The 16,271-nt window shown below is 68.1% G+C and overlaps 4 protein-coding genes across 6 annotated transcripts; 1 reads left to right on the forward strand and 3 right to left on the reverse strand.

Annotated features, from left to right (window-relative positions):
- Positions 1–241: 241 nt before the first annotated feature.
- FBXW9 (F-box and WD repeat domain containing 9) lies at positions 242–3,463 on the reverse strand. 2 transcript variants are annotated; one of them, XM_075738169.1, is made up of 11 exons: positions 3,351–3,463; positions 2,568–2,954; positions 2,027–2,166; positions 1,800–1,928; positions 1,569–1,681; positions 1,397–1,488; positions 1,170–1,318; positions 975–1,088; positions 798–887; positions 615–680; positions 242–516 (listed from the first exon to the last, which is right to left on the reverse strand). In XM_075738169.1, exons 2-11 carry the CDS (start codon positions 2,950–2,952, stop codon positions 442–444), a joined length of 1,353 nt encoding a protein of 450 aa, XP_075594284.1. In that variant the 5' UTR covers positions 2,953–2,954; positions 3,351–3,463; the 3' UTR covers positions 242–441. The 2 variants fall into 2 exon arrangements, with proteins under 2 accessions (XP_075594284.1, XP_075594285.1); XM_075738170.1 differs by lacking the exon at positions 1,800–1,928.
- An 853-nt stretch (positions 3,464–4,316) lies between these two features.
- On the reverse strand, positions 4,317–10,560 carry TNPO2 (transportin 2). Of its 2 annotated transcripts, XM_075738166.1 has the most exons (24): positions 10,441–10,560; positions 10,100–10,175; positions 9,791–9,940; positions 9,608–9,714; positions 9,405–9,538; positions 8,842–8,923; positions 8,603–8,725; positions 8,381–8,499; positions 8,215–8,275; positions 7,786–7,951; positions 7,527–7,679; positions 7,185–7,410; positions 6,797–6,968; positions 6,489–6,575; positions 6,297–6,404; positions 6,054–6,212; positions 5,867–5,954; positions 5,677–5,775; positions 5,469–5,564; positions 5,295–5,370; positions 5,098–5,197; positions 4,730–4,804; positions 4,493–4,624; positions 4,317–4,381 (listed from the first exon to the last, which is right to left on the reverse strand). In XM_075738166.1, exons 1-23 carry the CDS (start codon positions 10,537–10,539, stop codon positions 4,517–4,519), a joined length of 2,664 nt encoding a protein of 887 aa, XP_075594281.1. In that variant the 5' UTR covers positions 10,540–10,560; the 3' UTR covers positions 4,317–4,381; positions 4,493–4,516. The 2 variants fall into 2 exon arrangements, with proteins under 2 accessions (XP_075594281.1, XP_075594282.1); XM_075738167.1 differs by lacking the exons at positions 4,317–4,381; positions 4,493–4,624; positions 4,730–4,804; ... (3 more) ...; positions 5,677–5,775; positions 5,867–5,954 and having other exon boundaries at positions 6,060–6,212; positions 7,185–7,336.
- Positions 10,561–11,942: 1,382 nt separating this feature from the next.
- Positions 11,943–13,465, reverse strand: TRIR (telomerase RNA component interacting RNase). Its single transcript, XM_075738177.1, has 3 exons — positions 13,178–13,465; positions 12,465–12,542; positions 11,943–12,340 (listed from the first exon to the last, which is right to left on the reverse strand). Exons 1-3 carry the CDS (start codon positions 13,415–13,417, stop codon positions 12,233–12,235), a joined length of 426 nt encoding a protein of 141 aa, XP_075594292.1. The 5' UTR covers positions 13,418–13,465; the 3' UTR covers positions 11,943–12,232.
- A 182-nt stretch (positions 13,466–13,647) lies between these two features.
- Positions 13,648–16,068, forward strand: GET3 (guided entry of tail-anchored proteins factor 3, ATPase). Its single transcript, XM_075738174.1, has 7 exons — positions 13,648–13,826; positions 14,135–14,282; positions 14,369–14,517; positions 14,621–14,771; positions 14,884–14,991; positions 15,257–15,454; positions 15,699–16,068. Exons 1-7 carry the CDS (start codon positions 13,663–13,665, stop codon positions 15,828–15,830), a joined length of 1,050 nt encoding a protein of 349 aa, XP_075594289.1. The 5' UTR covers positions 13,648–13,662; the 3' UTR covers positions 15,831–16,068.
- The last annotated feature ends 203 nt before the right edge of the window (positions 16,069–16,271 follow it).

Here is a 16,271-nt window from a genome sequence, read left to right on the forward strand (position 1 = left end):
TGCGCGCCCGTCCCCGCGGAGCCGAGCACCGCCCGCTCTCTGCCGTACAGCTGGGCGCCGCCATCTTGAGACAGGACGGTGGCCGCGGAGGGACGACAGACGTCCGGAAGCGAAACGTCTCGGCTCAGGGGCTAGCGCTGGAGCGGGGTTACCCCCAAACCTCCCTCTCCTGCAGCGCCCCGAAACCGCCCAATTTCACCCCAAAACCACGGATACCCCCGCGGGGAGACGCAACCTCTGCTCCAGTCAAATCCTTTTAATACCCACAGACAGGCAACAGCTCCCAGCCCTGCTGGGCCCATCTCCTCCACGTCGGGGGGCACAGGGTGGTCCCCGCACTCCGTGGGAACCCGCTGGGAGCGGGGACAGAACCCCCCGGCGGCGGGGAGCCCCCCATCCCCCCCTTCCCGGGCAGTGCAAGCACGGGGCAGCGGTGGCACGTCAGGTCCGGAGCCTCCACACCTCAACCGAGAGGCCCCCAGAGGCAGCTGCCACCACGTCGCCCTCCACGCTGATCTGGGGGGGGGGACGGGACATGAGAGAGAAACCGGGGTGGTTACACGCGTGCAAGGGGACGTGCACACACGCGTGCGAGGGCCCGAGAACCTCCTTACCCCGTTGAGCACGTCGTCGTGCGTCCAGGAGCAGATGGTGCGGGGAGGGTCTGTAGGGATGTGTATCTGCGAGAGAGCGAGCGCCATTCGCAAGCCCCCCGCAATGGGGTCAGCAGCCCCCCCAGCCCAGCGAGGGGCCCCCCCAGCCCAGCACTGCATTGATGGGGACGAAGGGACCCTCACCCGCAGCGTCCTGTCGGTGGACGTGGTGTAGAGAGACCCCAGTGAGTGCCAGAGCCCCGTGACCTGCAGCCGGTGCCCCACATCGAAGTACTGCCAGACACGTAAAAACACAGCGTGAAGCGTCAGGGGGCACCCAGGCCCCTCCCCGTGCCCCCCTAAACCCATTGGGGTCCCTACCCGGGCAGGCTGGAAGCTGCCAGCGCTGTTTCCAAAGACGTACACCCGTCCCTGGTTGTCCCCGGCCCAGAGCTGCGTGCCCCAGTATGACATGGAGAGCAGGTAGTTTTCCAGCTGTGGAGGAGGAGAGAAACGTTTGCAGGTGACGGAGCCCCGAACCCCCCCTCTGTAGTTTTGGGGGGCAGCAGGACCCACCTGCAGTCGCTGGAGCACCCCGTCGGTGCGACGGTCGAAGACAACGAGGGTCCGGTCCTCGCTGCCCGACACGATGAGCCGGTCGTCAGCGGCCAGGGACAGGACGGCGCTGGCGTGGGGCTTGTAGCTGCGCACCAGGGCCTGGCCGGCTGCCGGTGGAGGGGGCAATTGAGCTGGGGGGCCCCCAAAATATCCCAGGACCCCCCCCAATCCCGGGCAGGACCAACCTCGCGGGTCGTAGATGGTCACCGTCTTGTCGTAAGTACCGGTGACGAGGACGTCGGGGCGGTAGGAGAGGCAGAGCACGGCTGCCTTCTCCCTAGGGGTGAGGGAAAAGTTGGGCTCGGCGGGACCCCCTGGGACTCCCCCAAACCCCCCCGGACCCCTCCCAGGTGTTACCTGATCTCCCCAAACTGCTGCCCCTCGGCCTCCAGGTCCCACAGCTTCACCGTGCTGTCCCAGGAGCCTGAGCACACCTTGTTGTCCCGGGAGGCCAAACACCAAACCCAGCCCTGCGAGGGGGAACCCAAACCCACACAAACGGTCCCAAAACCGCTTTGGAGCCCCCCAGCAGCTCCCCAAGTTGGGGGAACCAATGCAAGGAGGGGGGGTAACGGCTGTGTCCCCCACCTTGTGCGTCCCGTTGCGCTCGGTGCCCAGCGCCTTCACCAGCACCTTGCCGGGGGCCCGTCCCAGCTGCCGCAGGTCCCACAGGTTGACGTTGCGGTCACGGGCACCCGAAACACAAAGGGTCCCTCCCTGCCAGGTTGGGGGGGGGCGGGGGGTGCAGGGGTGAGGCAGGGGCCCCCCCTAGAATCGGGGGAATCCTTACCCCGCCGAGCTCGGCACGTCCTCACCTGCAGGAGGAGGACGGAGTCGACGGAGGCAAAGTGACCCTCGTCCAGGGAGAAGTGCTCCATGGGGGCCCCACCGCCCCCCCAGCGCTGCAGGTGCTCCTCCACGTCCACGCAGGCGGCTGACCAGTCAAACCCCTCCTCTGCGGGGAAACAAGGGTGTCAGGGGGGCCCCCCAAAATGATGGGAGGATCTGGAGCAGCGGGCAGGGGTCCCCAACCCATCCCCTTTGCCCTGTAGCCACCTTGGGGTTGACGAGGTGAGGGAAAGGGGGTGTTGGGGGGGTTCCAACCTGCTGTGGGGAAACGGGGGGGGATCAGAGGGGATCTCCAACCTGCCACAGGGAAATGGGGGGCAGAGGGGGTCCCCCACTCCCCTGATTCATCCTCCGCAGCACCCCACAGCCCCTCTGGGGTCAGCAGAGCCAGGAAATGGAGGAATAGGGGCATCCCCAACCCGCCCCAGGGAATGTTTTGGGGTGCTCAACCCAGCCGCGTGCCCCCCCCCCACCCCGTCCCCCCCTGTTTCCCTCCCCCAGACCCACCTTCCAGGACGGGGAAGGGGCCGCGGGCGCTGCGCTGCAGACGGAGCCGCCAGGCCACGGCGTCCCGGGCCACGTCCCGCAGCGCCCGGCAGACGCAGGGCAGGACCCCCCGCACCTCCCGCGCCCCCAGGTACCCGCAGATCTCCAGCAGCAGCTCCCGCGGCAGCGCCAGCAGCCCCCCTGCACCCCCCCCGCCCGGGGGCGGCCGCTTCAGCCCCGGGGGGGGACGCGGGAGGGGTGCGGGGGGGCTGGGCCCCGGGGTCGGGGCGGCGGGGAGCGGCGGGGGGCGGCCGGGGGGGGTCCCCGGGCCTCGCAGACGGGTGACGTACTCCTGCGCCTGCCGGTCGGGGTCGTCGGTCCCGGGGGCCGCGGGGGGCCCCTCCATGGCTGGGGAGCGGGGTGTCAGCGCCTCCCGCAGCGGAGGACACCCTCAGCCCCCCCCAAACCCGCCCCCCCCGGCCCGTTACACCGGGATTCGCCCCAAACCGGGACCCGGCACCGGGACCACCCCCACGCTGGGATCCCTCCGGCCCGGGCACAGGGGTCCTCCCCGCCCAGACATCCCCCCCCCCCCCCCAAAAGCCCCCGGACCCTCCCACAACGGGAAACCCCAACACCCAGCCACCCCCCGAACTCCCGGTACCGGCGCCCACCGCAACAACCGAGTCCCTCCAGCCCCGGTACCGAGATCCCCTGGCACCTCCTCAAAGCCCCGTTCCCGTCCCGTTCCCGCCCCCCGCCGTGACAGCCCCACCCGTGCCCGGCCCCCCCCTCCCCCGGTACCGGGGCGCGGCCCGGCCCCGCCGCGTCCCGTCGCCACGGCCACGGCGGGACCCGCTTCCGGCGCGCAGGCAGCGCCGCACTACCCACGTGACCCCCGCCTCGCCCAATGAGCGAGAGCCGCGCGGTATCGTCATCTAACAGCGCCGGAAGGCGACCACGTGTGGCCGCCGGGACACCGGGAGGGGCCGCGACACCCCCCACCCCCCCCCCCCGCTTCCCCGGCGGGAATAAACGGCACCGAGACGGCGGACGGTCAACAACGGACTCTCTTTGCCGAGCAGGAACGAGGGGGGCGCGGTACAACCGGGCCCGCCGCCCCCCGCACGCGCCGCCCCCTCCCGCCCACCCACCCCCCCCGTCCCCCCCCCGCCCTGTAAACGGTAAAAAACGGAACAAAACGGGGAAAAAAACACAAGAACCGTGGCACCTACTCGCTCACGACGAAGCACAACGGCGGCGGCTCAGCCCCCCCCGGCCCCCCGCCCCCCCCCCCCCCCGGGGCCCCCCCGTGCCCGCCCGCCCCCCCCCCCCCCCGGCCGGGGCTGCTCTATATGTTCCTATAGGTTTATCGCGAGAAACGTGCGCATGGGTACGGGGTGGGGGGGCACCATGCGGGGGGGACGACACGGGAATATCCTACAGCGGAAAAAAAAGGGGGGGGGAGAAGTGTCGCCCCCATCCCCCAGCCACCCCATTTTTGGACCCTTTTACCCCGATTTTTCCTCCCCTCCCCAGGTTTTGGGGTGCCCCCACCGCGGGTCCATCCCTCCCGTGGACCCCCCCCCACTCCCAGTCCCGTTCCCCCCCCCTTTCTCCCCCCAGGGGTGAAACTGATTTCGGGGCTCCCCCCCCCCACAACCCCGGGGGCAGCTGGGGATGGGGGGGGTGTGTGTGTGTGTAGGGGGGGGGTCGCCGTGCCCTGGCCCCCCCCACGCGGCTCCTCCCGCCCTCCCCCCCCCACGAACCCCCCCGGGGCGCGGCGCGGGGTCGCCCGCTCACGGCCGCCGTCCCGACGGGCTCCCGGCGCCGACCTGCGAGAGAGGAGAAAGGAATTGGGGGGGGGTGTGTGTTCTCTTCATCTGAGGAGGGGGGTCTATCTATCTGCCCCCCCCCTCTTTGGGGTGCTGCCCCCCCTCCCAGACCTGGTTCCGGTGCCTCCGCCTGGCCTAGACCCCGTAAAACGCTGCCAGCCGGTCTTTGAGCAGGGGTGGGAATTGCTCCGAAAACTGCTGCCAGTTCTCCTCGCCCACCTGGTCCTTGAAGCCGTGGAGGATCTGTGGGGTGGGGGTTAACAATAAGGGGGGGGGGTCTCTACTGAGCCCCCCAGCAGCATGTGTGGGGGTCTCTTTAATCATTTGCCCCCCCTTTTTCCGGCTGACCTTATAGAACATGTCCCGCAGGTCGTCCTTGGGGCTCACCCAGGACGCGACGGCGTCGCAGAAGAAGATGAAGTCCTGGAGTGTGGGGGGGAAATGACAGTGTGGGGGGGGAAATGACACTGGGGGGGGGTCATAAGGGGATAAATTGGGAAGGGGGGGTGATGGGGAGAGGGACCCCCCCATTTTGGATAGAACTGACCACCCTAAAAAATCTCCCAGGGGGGTGGTGGGTGCCCCTGAGCCGCGGGGGGGAGCGGTTCCCGCTCCCCCCCGCGGCTCAGGGGCACCCACCAACCCCCCCATGGCTTAACATCACCCCCCAGCCCCCTAAAAAACTGCTGGGGGTGTTGTGTGTCCCCCCCCAGTACCTGCACAACCCCCCCGGGGTTCACCCCGATCATCACACAGATGCCGCGGAAAGCCGAGTCCTTCTCCTCGTTATCCCGGATGTTCCGGAGGGACGTGCACCTCAAAGAGAAAAAAGGGGGGGGGGGAAGAGGAAAATTGGGGTTCAGTGCCCCCCCCTTTTCCCTCCTGGAGGGGACACAGGGACCCCCAAACTCACCATGGCCGGATGAATTGCTGCAACATGGGGGCCACCTCCTGCGGGCAGACGAAACCCAGGCGCCCGATGGTGATGGCTGCAGGCAGAGGGAGGAGGTTTTGGGGGGGGGTTGGTGGGAAAGAACCCCCACAAACAGCTTCCCCCCACACTGTGGCCCCCCCCCCCCAACCTTACCCGTGTTTTCCAGGAGGGTTTTGGGGGTGTTGGGGCGGTTGATGATCTCCACCAGGTTATTCAGGACCATCTGGACGTAGGGTTGCATTTCTGCCCCTGCCGGGAGGTGATGAAAGGGGGGGGTTAACAGGTTGAACTCTCGGGGGGCTGGGGGGGGGGGGGCTCGGTTGAGCTCCCGGGGGGGTCTAGAGGGGTCCAGGGCACTCACCCATCTGCATGCAGATCTCCCCGATGGCCCAGGTCGCGTTGTTGCAGACAGAGATGAACTCAGGGTTGAGGTTGGTGCCCAGGATGGGCATGAATTCGGCTGGGTAGGGGGGAGGCAAGGTCAGCGGCAGGGGCCCCCCCCACACCCCACCCCGTCATTTTGGGGTCCCAGGGGGATCCCCGGCACCCACCGATGCAGGGTTTGACATGCACGAAGCAGGCCTTGGTGAGGTCGCCCAGGAGGGCGAAGGAACTCTGCCGCACCTCGGGCATGGTGTCCTGCGGGGAGAGGGCAGGGGGTGAGCGCTGCGGGGGGGGGGGGGGGGGGCAAGGGGGGGTCCCTGCGGATTTGTGGGGGGGTCTCGGGGGACCCCTGACCTGCATGCACTGGAAAAGCAGCGTCATGATGTTACTGCGAGCCACCAGCTGCTCCACGTGACAGCCGAGACCCTCGGCCAAACCGCTCAGCAGATCCAGGGCCACGATCATGAAATCCTTGTCAGGGGCTTCATACTGCTCAGGGTGCTGGTTGTACATCTGGGGGCGGGGGGGGCTGCGGTCACCCCATGGGGGGGGTCCACACCCCACGGCACCCAGGGAAAGGGGGGGACTGCAGCTCACCATGGCCTGAGCCAGCGTTTTCTGGACCAGGGTGACGCAGCGCTGGTAGACGGGCTCGCAGTAGGGCAGGAAGCCGCTCTGCAGGGCGGTGGCCACCGAGGACAGGCACTGCGGGCGAGGGGGGGAACACAACGGGGGTGGGAGGGGGCCGAGGGGACGGAGGACCCCCCCCCCCCATGCCCCACGGCTCACCTCCAGCAGCGGGAAGAGGTCCTTGTCCTCGTCCTTCAGCTCGTTCCACTTCTGGATGAGTGGAGGCATCAGCTTCTGGATGTACTCCTGTGCCCCCGGGAGAGATGCTGTCACGGGGGGGGACAGACACAGGACACGGCAGGGGGGGCGCGGGGCTGCTACCCCCTCAACCAAGGGACCGTCAGACCAGAGAGATCCACAGCGGGAATTCGGGATTCGAACGTCTGCTGTCATTTTGTCATCACCGGTCCCAGGCTGGGGCGCAGGGAAGGGAGAAAAGGGACCCCCCCCCATCCCTAAAAATGTACCGGCTGGTTGAGGTGGTGCCCCACGGAGTCGGCGAGGGTCCCAATGGCGTCGTAGAGGATCAGCAGGTTTTTGTGCTGGTACTTGCCGAAGGCGAAGACCAGGGTGTCCAGGATGAAGCTGAGGTACGGCACCAGCTCCGTGCACGCCTCCTCCTCCAACGTGGCGAAGGCGCTGGGAGGCGGGGGGAAAAGCTCAGCAGCCCCCCCGAGCCAGGGCTGACACCCCCCCTCTCCAGGCGCCCTCGCTCTGGGTCAGACAGTACGAATACGCCATCATCACAGCGACTCAACATATACAACATTCTTCATCCCGCCCAGAGAAAACCTCAAATCCGACAGATCCCACCCCAAATTGTGGTGGTCCCCGCCCCCCCCCCACAACCCGCACCTGCACGCCGCCTCCTGCACCCGCTTGTTGCTGTCGAGGATGCGCTTGAGCAGCTCGGTCATGAGGGGTTTGAGGTACATGTCGGGGGGCTGGCTGACCACCCAGTGGGCGTAACGGCTCAGGGTCCAGCAAGCGATGGAGCGCACCAGCGCCTTCTTGTCCGACAGGCATTGGATGAGGTGGGGGATCAGCTCCGGCAGGTACGGCACCATGCCCTGCATGCAGCCTGCACGGGGGGGCGGGGGGGGTAGGGGGGGGGGCGCACGGGGAGGCTCAGAGACCCCCGGCGTCGGCACGGCGTTGGATCGGGGATCGTTCGTTTGAAGGCGGCGTGGCACCCACCTTCAGCGATGGCCCCCAGGACGAGGATGCCCGACTCCTTGATGACCCACTCAGGGTGGAAGAGGAGCTCCTTCAGCAGCGGGAGCAGGTGGGGGAGAAGTTCTTCCCGGAAAACATTGGCCAGGACATCCAGCGCGGCCGCCGAGCACTTCCCTGCCAGGCAGCCACGAGGGGACGGGGTTAATCCCTCCTGAACCGGCAACAATTCACCTCGGTTTAATTAATTAACTGCCCCCCCCTCCCCGCAACGAGCCCGTACTCAGGTTCCAGTCCGAGAGCGTGTCGTCATCGTCCTCGTCCTCCGTGTCATCGGGGTCCTGCGGCCGTTCCTCCTCGTGCTGCAGCGTCACCGTGCGGGACTTGTGGAAGCGGGGCTTGATGTCCTGCTCGCTGTCGGGAATCGCCTCATCCTCCTCCACGTCACCCTGTGGGGACAGGGGACATCACGTCGCATCAACGACACCCCCAACCACCCGTCCCGGGGACCCCCCCCGGCCCCCACGGATCAGACAGTACGAACACAACAGCCATCACCGGCATCAGCTCTGAAGCTGTCATCATGTCTGGGAGGTCTCGGGGCAGCTTCTGCCTTGCCCCAGTCCCTCCAGTTTAAACCAGTACCAGCCCCGCAGAGCTGGCGGAGGGAGCGGGAACCGGGCGCTCTCACGTTCTCACCCTGACCTCATACCTTGAGCAGGATGATGTCGATCTCCGAGTACTTCATGCCGTTCACCAGGATGGGGATGAGCCTGCGGGGCAAGGGGAAAAGGGGGGGAATTGAGGGGCTGGGCGGGGGGACACAGAGGGGGCTGGGGGGGCCAGAGGGGGGGCTGGGGGCCACCCCGAGCACTCACTGCACCAGGTGGGAGGTCAGCACCTCCTTGCAGATGGGCTGCTCGGCCAGCGTCAGCCAGAACTCGCAGGCCTCCAGCGCCACGTTCTCGTCGCTGTCCTGCGTCCGCTGCAGCATGTACTGCACGGGGTCGGGGAGGGACACACACGTCAGCCCCCTCCTCTCCCAAATTCACCCACCTGGGGGTCCCACGGATGCCCACCTGCCCCCCTCATCGTCTCACCTGGATGATGCTGTGCATGTGGGGGATGAGGCGGTCGATGCGGACCTCCAGCAGCATCACCAGCGCACGGCAAACGTTCTTCCGTACCTCGGGGTCCTCATCCACCGCCAGAGCGAAGAGGTGCTGGGGGGACGGCGACACACGTGCACACACACACACACACGCGTGTGGGAGTCAACTCACCCCCGTCCGCCCTTGGGGGGGGCTCTGGGGGGGCTCCAGGGGGTTTCCCCGCTCACCTCGATGAAGGTGTCGATGTTTTCCATCAGCGCCTGAGCCCGGTCCATGATGAACTGGTTGACGCAGGCAATAGCATGGGACCTGGTGGGGGGAGATGCCCGGCAGGGTCGTTAGCTAACGATGCAGAGCCAGCAGGAGTGGGGGGACACACGCAGCCCAGCTACCTGCCCCTCCCAGACCCCACGGCGCTGAACTAATTCATGGGAGGGAAACACGGTCTGGGCTGGGGGGACACACACAGAGTCCCTGTGGGATGACTTGGGGACACGGGGATGGGCCGAGCTGGAGCTGCCCTGCTCTGGGGGGGGGCCCCAAATCACCCCAACGGGGGCACGGGTGGAGCCACACCACCCACGGAGGGGGGAGGACAGGGATAAGGGGACCCCGAGGCAAACCACAACGGGTGGCAGGGAGCACAGAAACAGCTCCTTTCCCACCCCAGCTCGTTAAACCGCTGCGGTGACGACTCTGGGCACGTCTCCACCCCAGCTGGACCCTCCAACACCCAACGGTGGGGCTGGGGGGGGGGGTGTCTCATAACCCCTCCCCAGCACACCCGTACCTGATTTTGGGGCTGCAGTGCTTAAAGAACTGGAGGAACTTGGGGATCATAACGTTGAGGGGCCGGTTGAGCGCGTCGCTGTCCAGGAGCTCGGAGGAATCCTCACAGATCTTCTGCAGGGCCCCAAATGCCCCCTGCGCACCAAAGGGGTATCAGTGACAGCCGTGGGCCCCCCCAAACCCCCCCAGCCGGCCCCTGCGCACCTCACACGTGTTGTAATCCTCGGAATTGAGCAGGTTGCAGAGCTGCGGGAGCAGCTCCGGCCACATCTGCAGCTCCCCTTTAGAGGCGATGGTGGTGATGAGGATGCCTGCGGGAAACGGAACGGGGGTTCGTTAGCGTGGGGGGAGCCTGGGATCCCCGCGGGAGCCCCCGCCTCGACTCACCGATGGTGGCCCGGATGAGGGAAGAGGCATCCCCGATGTTGTTGAGACATTCCTGCTTGATGAACTCAGCCACGGGCTGGGGGAAGCTCTGGTAGTGCGCCTTGACGTTGTTCTTCAGGATCAGGCCGCTCAGCGACCGCGTTGGCTCATCTGGGGGGACGTAAATCGTTAACGGGAGGGGGGGCCACGACACATATCCCCTCCGCTTCCACCAAAACGGGTGGGCTCAGCTCCCACACACACCTCTGCTGCTCCCCCCGGGGACCTCTGAGCCCCCGAGCCCCCCTCCCCGGCCGCAGAACCACCCACCTTCGGACTTGAGGCGCGTCAGGACGAAGATCAGGTAGTTGTTGAAGTCGGGGAATTGATTCAGCTGCTTCAGTTTCTGCCCCGGGCAGTTAAGGACGAGGACGAGGAGGGGGACGCTGTCCCCAATTAATATGCCCCCCCCCTCCCCCCAATTTCCCCACATCCAGCCCCCCCACAGCTGGAGCCGGCACCATCTCCCGTGGCTGCTGACCCCGTTTAACAGCGAAAATCCCCAATTCCCCGTTCGCCAGCTCAAACGGGGACGGGTGCCGCTGTCGTGTGTGTGTGTGTGTGTGTGTGTGTGTGTGTGTGTCCCGGGGGTCCCCCCCAGCTCAGGATACGTCCTGCACGACGCGCTGCGTGGCCGTGTTGGGGGACTGCGAGTCCTTCAGCAGCTGCAGGACCTGCTGCAGGCCCTGCTCGTCCGGCTGCCAGTCCATGGCGGCTGGGGGGGTCCTGGGGGGGTCCTGGCGGGGGGGTCCTGGTGGGGGGGGTCCCCGGGATGAGGATGGTTCTCGGGGAGGTGGGGGGGGGGGTGTCCACGCGGCAGCGGGAGGATGGCGGCGGGGACGCGCCGCGCACGTGGGGACGGGGACGCCCCGTTAAAGGCGGGGGGGGGATGACACACAAGGGGGGGACAGGACGACATGGGGGGGAGGAACAGGACGACATGGGGGGGAGCAGATCGTCCCCATACTGCCCCCCCCCCCGCTACAAACGCCCCCGCCCGTGCCAGCACCCCCTCCCCAGCGTGCCCCCCCCCCCGCTTGCCCCCAGCCCGTGTCGTTCCCCCCCCCCGTTTGGTTCTCTCACCCCCGTACCCCCCCGCCATCAGCACGGCTCCTTCCCCCCCACCCCCGAACCCCCCCTCGCTCCCCAATTTGCCCCCCCCGACCCCCAAATCTCCCTTCACCGCCCCCACCCCGCTCCCGGCCCGGGCCTCCCCCGCCCGCCAGGCCCCGCGCCGCTTCCCCGCCGCCCCCGCCGGGCCGGTACCTGCCGGGATGGGAAGTCCCGGAGCTGGGGAAAAGGGGAGGGGGGGGGGAAGGGGGAAGGGGGGGGCCCCGCTCGGGGCGGCCCAACGCAGCCGCGGGGCACCGGCGCTGCTCGGAAGGAGCGAGCGCGGCACGCGGGTGCTGACCCCCGCCGGCCACCGTCCGCCCCGCCGCGGGCACCACGTGAGCGCGCGGGAAGGAGGGCGCAGCGTCACGTGGAGCGGAGGCGGAGCCACGTGGGGAAAAGGGCGGTGCCGTTACGCGCATGCGCGGAGTCCACGGGAAGAGCCCCTACGTCCCCACTTCTAGGGTAGGACTACAACTCCCAGCGTGCCCCGCGGCGCGGGAAGTACCACTGCGGGGGGGTTGGGGGGGGGGAACCGGCGGGACACCCGCCGCCTCCCGGTTCCCGCCCCCCCCCGCCTTGCACCGTGAGGGGGAAACTGGAGCGTACTGGGAGAACTGGGACCACAGACCTGTCGGGATCCTCTGCTGGAGCCTGATCCAGGAGGGCCCGGCCCTGCCTACACCCCCCAGGCACCCCCCGACTGCAGGTGTGTGTCGTCGTCGTCATCCCCCCCCCGCCTCGAGGCACAGCCCCCTCCCACCCCAGCATTACTGGGGGGGGGGGGGGGGAAAAGCCAAAAATGGTAAAAATTCAGCACTGGGGCGGGAAGGGGGGGGGGGGGGAAGCTGTACCCCCACAGCAGGTTGTGTCACCCCATCACAGCATCTCGCCCCCAAACCCCAGGAGACCCCCAAACCCACGAGACCAGGGTAACAGCTGGGGTGGGGGGGGCACAGCCCCCTCCCCAAAAACACCCACAAGTCGCTCGGCAGCTCCGAAATCTCCGAGGTCTTTAATGCTGCGACAGCGGCCCCTCCGCTCCCGCCTCTCCCCTCCCCATTTCTCCGCTTTCTACCCCAAAACACACCCCCCACCCTGGACCGGGCAGGCGGTGAAAAGGGGGTGGGAAAGAAGAACGGCGACGGGTCCCGGCGAGCGGCGGCGGCCGCATCAAGTCCTGGTTGCCGGCAGGGCGGGAGCAGCAACATATCGGTACGTATAGATATAAAAGGGGCGGGGCTGGCGCCTCCCCCGCCCTTAAATAAGTATATACAGGGGCGAGTCCGGGCGCTATTTCACCAGGGGCCGGGTTTTGTCGTCGTCGCTGCATTGGTGCGCCTTGTACTTTTTCACCTCCGCCATGTATTTGGCCCAGGCGTCGCCTTTACTCGTCAACACCTACGAAGAAACAAGGGGAAATGAGTTCGGTGAGGTTGGAAATCCCACACACACACCCCCGCCCAGGCAGCACCATGTATCCCCATCAACTCCCCGGAGAGTTTGGGGGTCCAGGGACACCCACCTCCTCGTCCGTCTTTTGCTTCTTGGCCACCACTCCTGTCTTCAGGGCCAGCTTGTTCCCCCCTCGCCGCCTGCCCACCTGGGGGAAGGGACAGAACTGCCACCGTTACGCGCGCCGTGGGGACGGCGCCGTCCCCTGCACAACGGAACAGGAGGGACGTCCGTCAGAGCCCAGCCGGGGCAGGCGGCACCGCGCTGAACCTCGCTCCTGCCCGGGGGGGTGTGTGTGTTTGTGACGTCCCCCGGGAACAGCGGTGCCGGAGCAGCCGAAGCCACCCCCGTTCCCCAGAGATGGAGGGGTTTGGTGTTGCTTGATACAGTTTAACGAAAGGTAAAAAAAACAACCAAAAACAAAGAAGAAGAGGCAGTGGAGAGGGCAGGGAGCCCTGAACGGCACCGAGGTGCCCCCGGGGCCGCTCCTCAGCACGGGCTCCCCCCGGGACGTGCCCCCCAGATCGCAGGTGCCCGTGAAGCTCCAGTGCCACCGGCTCCACCGAGGGCCCCGGCCCAGCTCCCGGCGAAACCGAAGCCTGCACTCGCGTCTGGGGGGGAACCGGTTCACGCGGGGCAACTCTCCCGCAACCGGCAGCCGGGAAGCAGCTGCCGCCACCCCCGGAACCAGCCCGAGGGCGCCGTTACTCCCGCGGCGGGCGGGTAGGCCCGGCGGGGGCAGAAGGGGGGGGCGGGAGGAGGCCGCGGGCCCCGCGTCCTTACGAAGCTGAGGGCGCCGCCGCTCCTCTTCGAGCCGTCGGACGAACGGTGCGGGCCGGGCCCGGCGCCGCCGGGGGCCTCCGCGGCTGCCGCTGCCGCCGCCTCCCGCTCCCGCTGTTGTTCCGCCTCCATCTTCCGCTTGAAGAGCTCCAGGAAGCTGCCGTCGTTAGCAAAGACGTTCACGCCGCCGCCGGGCCCGGGCGGCGGCGACGGGGCCTCCCCCTCCTCACCGTGCGCCTCCATCTTGTCCGCCGCGAACGCCGCGCCGCGGGGGACGCCGGGAAGCGCGCGGCGCCGCGAGATGACGTCAGCGCGACGGCCGTCGGAGCGGCGTTGCCGGGCAACGAGCAGGGCGCTCGCCTCGCTGTCCCGCCCCTCGCCGGATCGCCAGGCGCGGTGACCAATCCGTCTTAGGGGGCGAGACAGGGCGGTGGGGAGGCGGCCAATCAGAGCGCGGGCAGGCGGGCGGCGCGGCGGCGCGGGGGAAGATGGCGGCGGCGGCGACGGGCGGGTGGGGGCCGGAGGCGGAGGAGTTCGAGGACGCGCCCGACGTGGAGCCGTTGGAACCGACGCTGGCGAACATCATCGAGCAGCGGAGCCTCAAGTGGATCTTCGTGGGTGGGAAGGGCGGCGTGGGAAAGACCACCTGCAGGTGCGGCGGGGCCGGGCCGGGGTCCCGGGGGAGGGGGGGGATCGGGCTGGGATGGGGGTCAGGCCCTGGGGGGGGATCGGGGCCTCGGGGGGCATCCGGAACAGACTACTTGGCAGGGGGGGAACACAGCCGGACCACCCCAGGGGAGGACACCGGGCTGGATCCCCTCGGGGGGAAGGCAGAAGCAGCCCCCTGTGGGGCCACCCCCACGCGAGGGCCCGTGGGGGGGACAGCCCCCCACCCAGCGAGGCCACCGGGACCCTTGGCGGCAGCAGCGCCCCCCCCCCCCGTCACCGCTGTCCCCCCAGCTGCAGCCTGGCCGTGCAGCTCTCGAAGGTGCGGGAGAGCGTCCTCATCATCTCCACCGACCCCGCTCACAACATCTCCGACGCCTTCGACCAGAAGTTCTCCAAGGTCCCCACAAAAGTCAAAGGCTACGACAACCTCTTCGCCATGGTGAGTCCGGGATGGACCCAGGAACTGGATTCCGCCCCCCCCCCCCGCAAAAAAACCAGCCCCTCTCACCCTCCAAACCCCGGCAGGAGATCGACCCAAGCCTGGGGGTAGCGGAGCTGCCCGACGAGTTCTTCGAGGAGGACAACATGCTGAGCATGGGCAAGAAGATGATGCAGGAGGCTATGAGCGCCTTCCCCGGCATCGACGAGGCCATGAGCTATGCTGAGGTGATGAGGTGAGCGGGGCGCTATGGGGCTGGGAGGGGCTCGTTGGGGGTCTGAGTTGTGGGGCTGTGATCCCGCTGACCCCCCACACACACCCCCTCGCCATCTCTGCAGGCTGGTGAAGGGAATGAATTTCTCAGTGGTGGTCTTCGACACGGCGCCCACCGGCCACACGTTACGGCTGCTCAACTTCCCCACCATCGTGGAGCGGGGCTTGGGCCGCCTCATGCAGATCAAGAACCAGATCAGCCCTTTCATCTCCCAGGTGAGGACGGGGGCTGCGGGGATGGGACCCCCCTGCCGTGGGGACAGCACCTGCGGCCTCAGCGAGGCGGGGGGGTGGATCTCACTGCTGCCAACCCCCCCCCTTCCCCAAGATGTGCAACATGCTGGGGCTGGGGGACATGAACGCCGACCAGCTGGCCTCCAAGCTGGAGGAGACGCTGCCCGTCATCCGTTCCGTCAGCGAGCAGTTCAAGGACCCGGTATGGCCACCGGTGGGGCCAGGGGGGCTCCTCGGGACGGGGTGGGGGTCGCCGAGAGAGGGATGGGGATGCCAAGGAGGGGAGCGGGGACATCGCCGAGCCGGTCGGTGCGCATTCCTGCGGGGAATGCTCCGCCTCGGGGCCGGGCAGGGATCCCTCCAGGGTCTCTGTGTCGAACGGCTGGGTCCGCGGAGAGGACTCCGAGCTCGGTGTCACGCCGAGCGTGGTGTCACCGTGTCACGTCGCGGGGCGGGGGGGTCTGCAGGAACAGACGACGTTCATCTGCGTGTGCATCGCCGAGTTCCTCTCGCTCTACGAGACCGAGCGGCTGATCCAGGAACTGGCCAAGTGTCGCATCGACACCCACAACATCGTGGTGAACCAGCTCGTCTTCCCCGACCCCCAGCGGCCGTGCAAGATGTGCGAGGCCCGGCACAAGATCCAGGCCAAGTACCTCGACCAGGTACTGCCCGGATACGGGGGGGCCGGAGGCGGGGGGGGGGCACTGAGTTTGGGGAACGCGGCGGGGGGGTTAGAATTTGGGGAGCGCGGACAGCTGGGATGTTGCCTGCTTTGGGGAGGGGGCTGTAAGGGGGGGGGAATTTGGGGAGCCTCACGGAGGCAGTGGGGGGGGGGGGGGAGGGAGGGTTTTCGGAGGGTCGCAGCCGCCTGGGTCCCTGTCCCCCCCCGCCGTGCTCTCCCCGCAGATGGAGGATCTCTACGAGGATTTCCACATCGTGAAGCTGCCGCTGCTGCCCCACGAGGTGCGGGGGGCCGACAAAGTCAACACCTTCTCCTCCCTCCTGCTGGACCCCTACCAGCCCCCCAGCCCCAAATAACACCCCAACACGCCCCCCCCCCCCCCCCCCCGCGGTGGGGGGGGGGGCACAGCCGATATTTATTACCCCCCAGGAGGGGCAGGACGGCTCTGCCCACCCCCCCCGCACGCAGCCCCCACCTCCAGGGGGGCTCTGTCCCCCCCTCTGTCCCTGTCTGTCCCTTCCCCCAGGCTGGGGCGGGGGGCAGAGACGGGGCCCCCCCGGGGACCTTGTGTAAATAATAAATTTGGGAAGTGAAGAGGCTGCTCCTGGGTGTTTTGGGGGGGGCCCGGACGCCTGGGTTCATGGGGGGGGGGTGTGACGTCAGTGCCGGTTGGCACCAGCCCAGGCGGGACGCAGGGACCCTCATTAGTGCTCGGATTAACGAGGAGGGGGGGAGCCCGATGCTGGGGTTCCCGGTGGGAGGGGAGGTGACAGGGGGACCTGGGGGGGGGGGGGGGC

Source organism: Balearica regulorum, chromosome 30 (genome assembly GCF_011004875.1).
Source record: "Balearica regulorum gibbericeps isolate bBalReg1 chromosome 30, bBalReg1.pri, whole genome shotgun sequence".
Taxonomy (NCBI): domain Eukaryota; kingdom Metazoa; phylum Chordata; class Aves; order Gruiformes; family Gruidae; genus Balearica; species Balearica regulorum.

What these genes read in the sequence shown, in the direction of transcription:
- FBXW9 (XM_075738169.1), bottom strand. Translation starts at nt 2,952, where the DNA reads ATGGAGGGGCCCCCCGCGGCCCCCGGGACCGACGACCCCGACCGGCAG. An exon ending in AGCGCAACGGGACGCACAAG is followed by an intron (nt 1,682 to 1,799) that starts GTGGGGGACACA and finishes TCCCCCTCGCAG; the next exon opens with GGCTGGGTTTGGTGTTTGGC. An exon ending in CAGCAGTTTGGGGAGATCAG is followed by an intron (nt 1,489 to 1,568) that starts GTAACACCTGGG and finishes CCTCACCCCTAG; the next exon opens with GGAGAAGGCAGCCGTGCTCT.
- TNPO2 (XM_075738166.1), bottom strand. Translation starts at nt 10,539, where the DNA reads ATGGACTGGCAGCCGGACGAGCAGGGCCTGCAGCAGGTCCTGCAGCTG. An exon ending in CTGACCTCCCACCTGGTGCA is followed by an intron (nt 8,276 to 8,380) that starts GTGAGTGCTCGG and finishes CTTGCCCCGCAG; the next exon opens with GCTCATCCCCATCCTGGTGA. An exon ending in GCTCTCGGACTGGAACCTGA is followed by an intron (nt 7,680 to 7,785) that starts GTACGGGCTCGT and finishes GCTGCCTGGCAG; the next exon opens with GGAAGTGCTCGGCGGCCGCG.
- TRIR (XM_075738177.1), bottom strand. Translation starts at nt 13,417, where the DNA reads ATGGAGGCGCACGGTGAGGAGGGGGAGGCCCCGTCGCCGCCGCCCGGG. An exon ending in GCGGCGGCGCCCTCAGCTTC is followed by an intron (nt 12,543 to 13,177) that starts GTAAGGACGCGG and finishes CCCTTCCCCCAG; the next exon opens with GTGGGCAGGCGGCGAGGGGG. An exon ending in AGCAAAAGACGGACGAGGAG is followed by an intron (nt 12,341 to 12,464) that starts GTGGGTGTCCCT and finishes GTTTCTTCGTAG; the next exon opens with GTGTTGACGAGTAAAGGCGA.
- GET3 (XM_075738174.1), top strand. Translation starts at nt 13,663, where the DNA reads ATGGCGGCGGCGGCGACGGGCGGGTGGGGGCCGGAGGCGGAGGAGTTC. An exon ending in GTGGGAAAGACCACCTGCAG is followed by an intron (nt 13,827 to 14,134) that starts GTGCGGCGGGGC and finishes CTGTCCCCCCAG; the next exon opens with CTGCAGCCTGGCCGTGCAGC. An exon ending in AGCTATGCTGAGGTGATGAG is followed by an intron (nt 14,518 to 14,620) that starts GTGAGCGGGGCG and finishes CCATCTCTGCAG; the next exon opens with GCTGGTGAAGGGAATGAATT.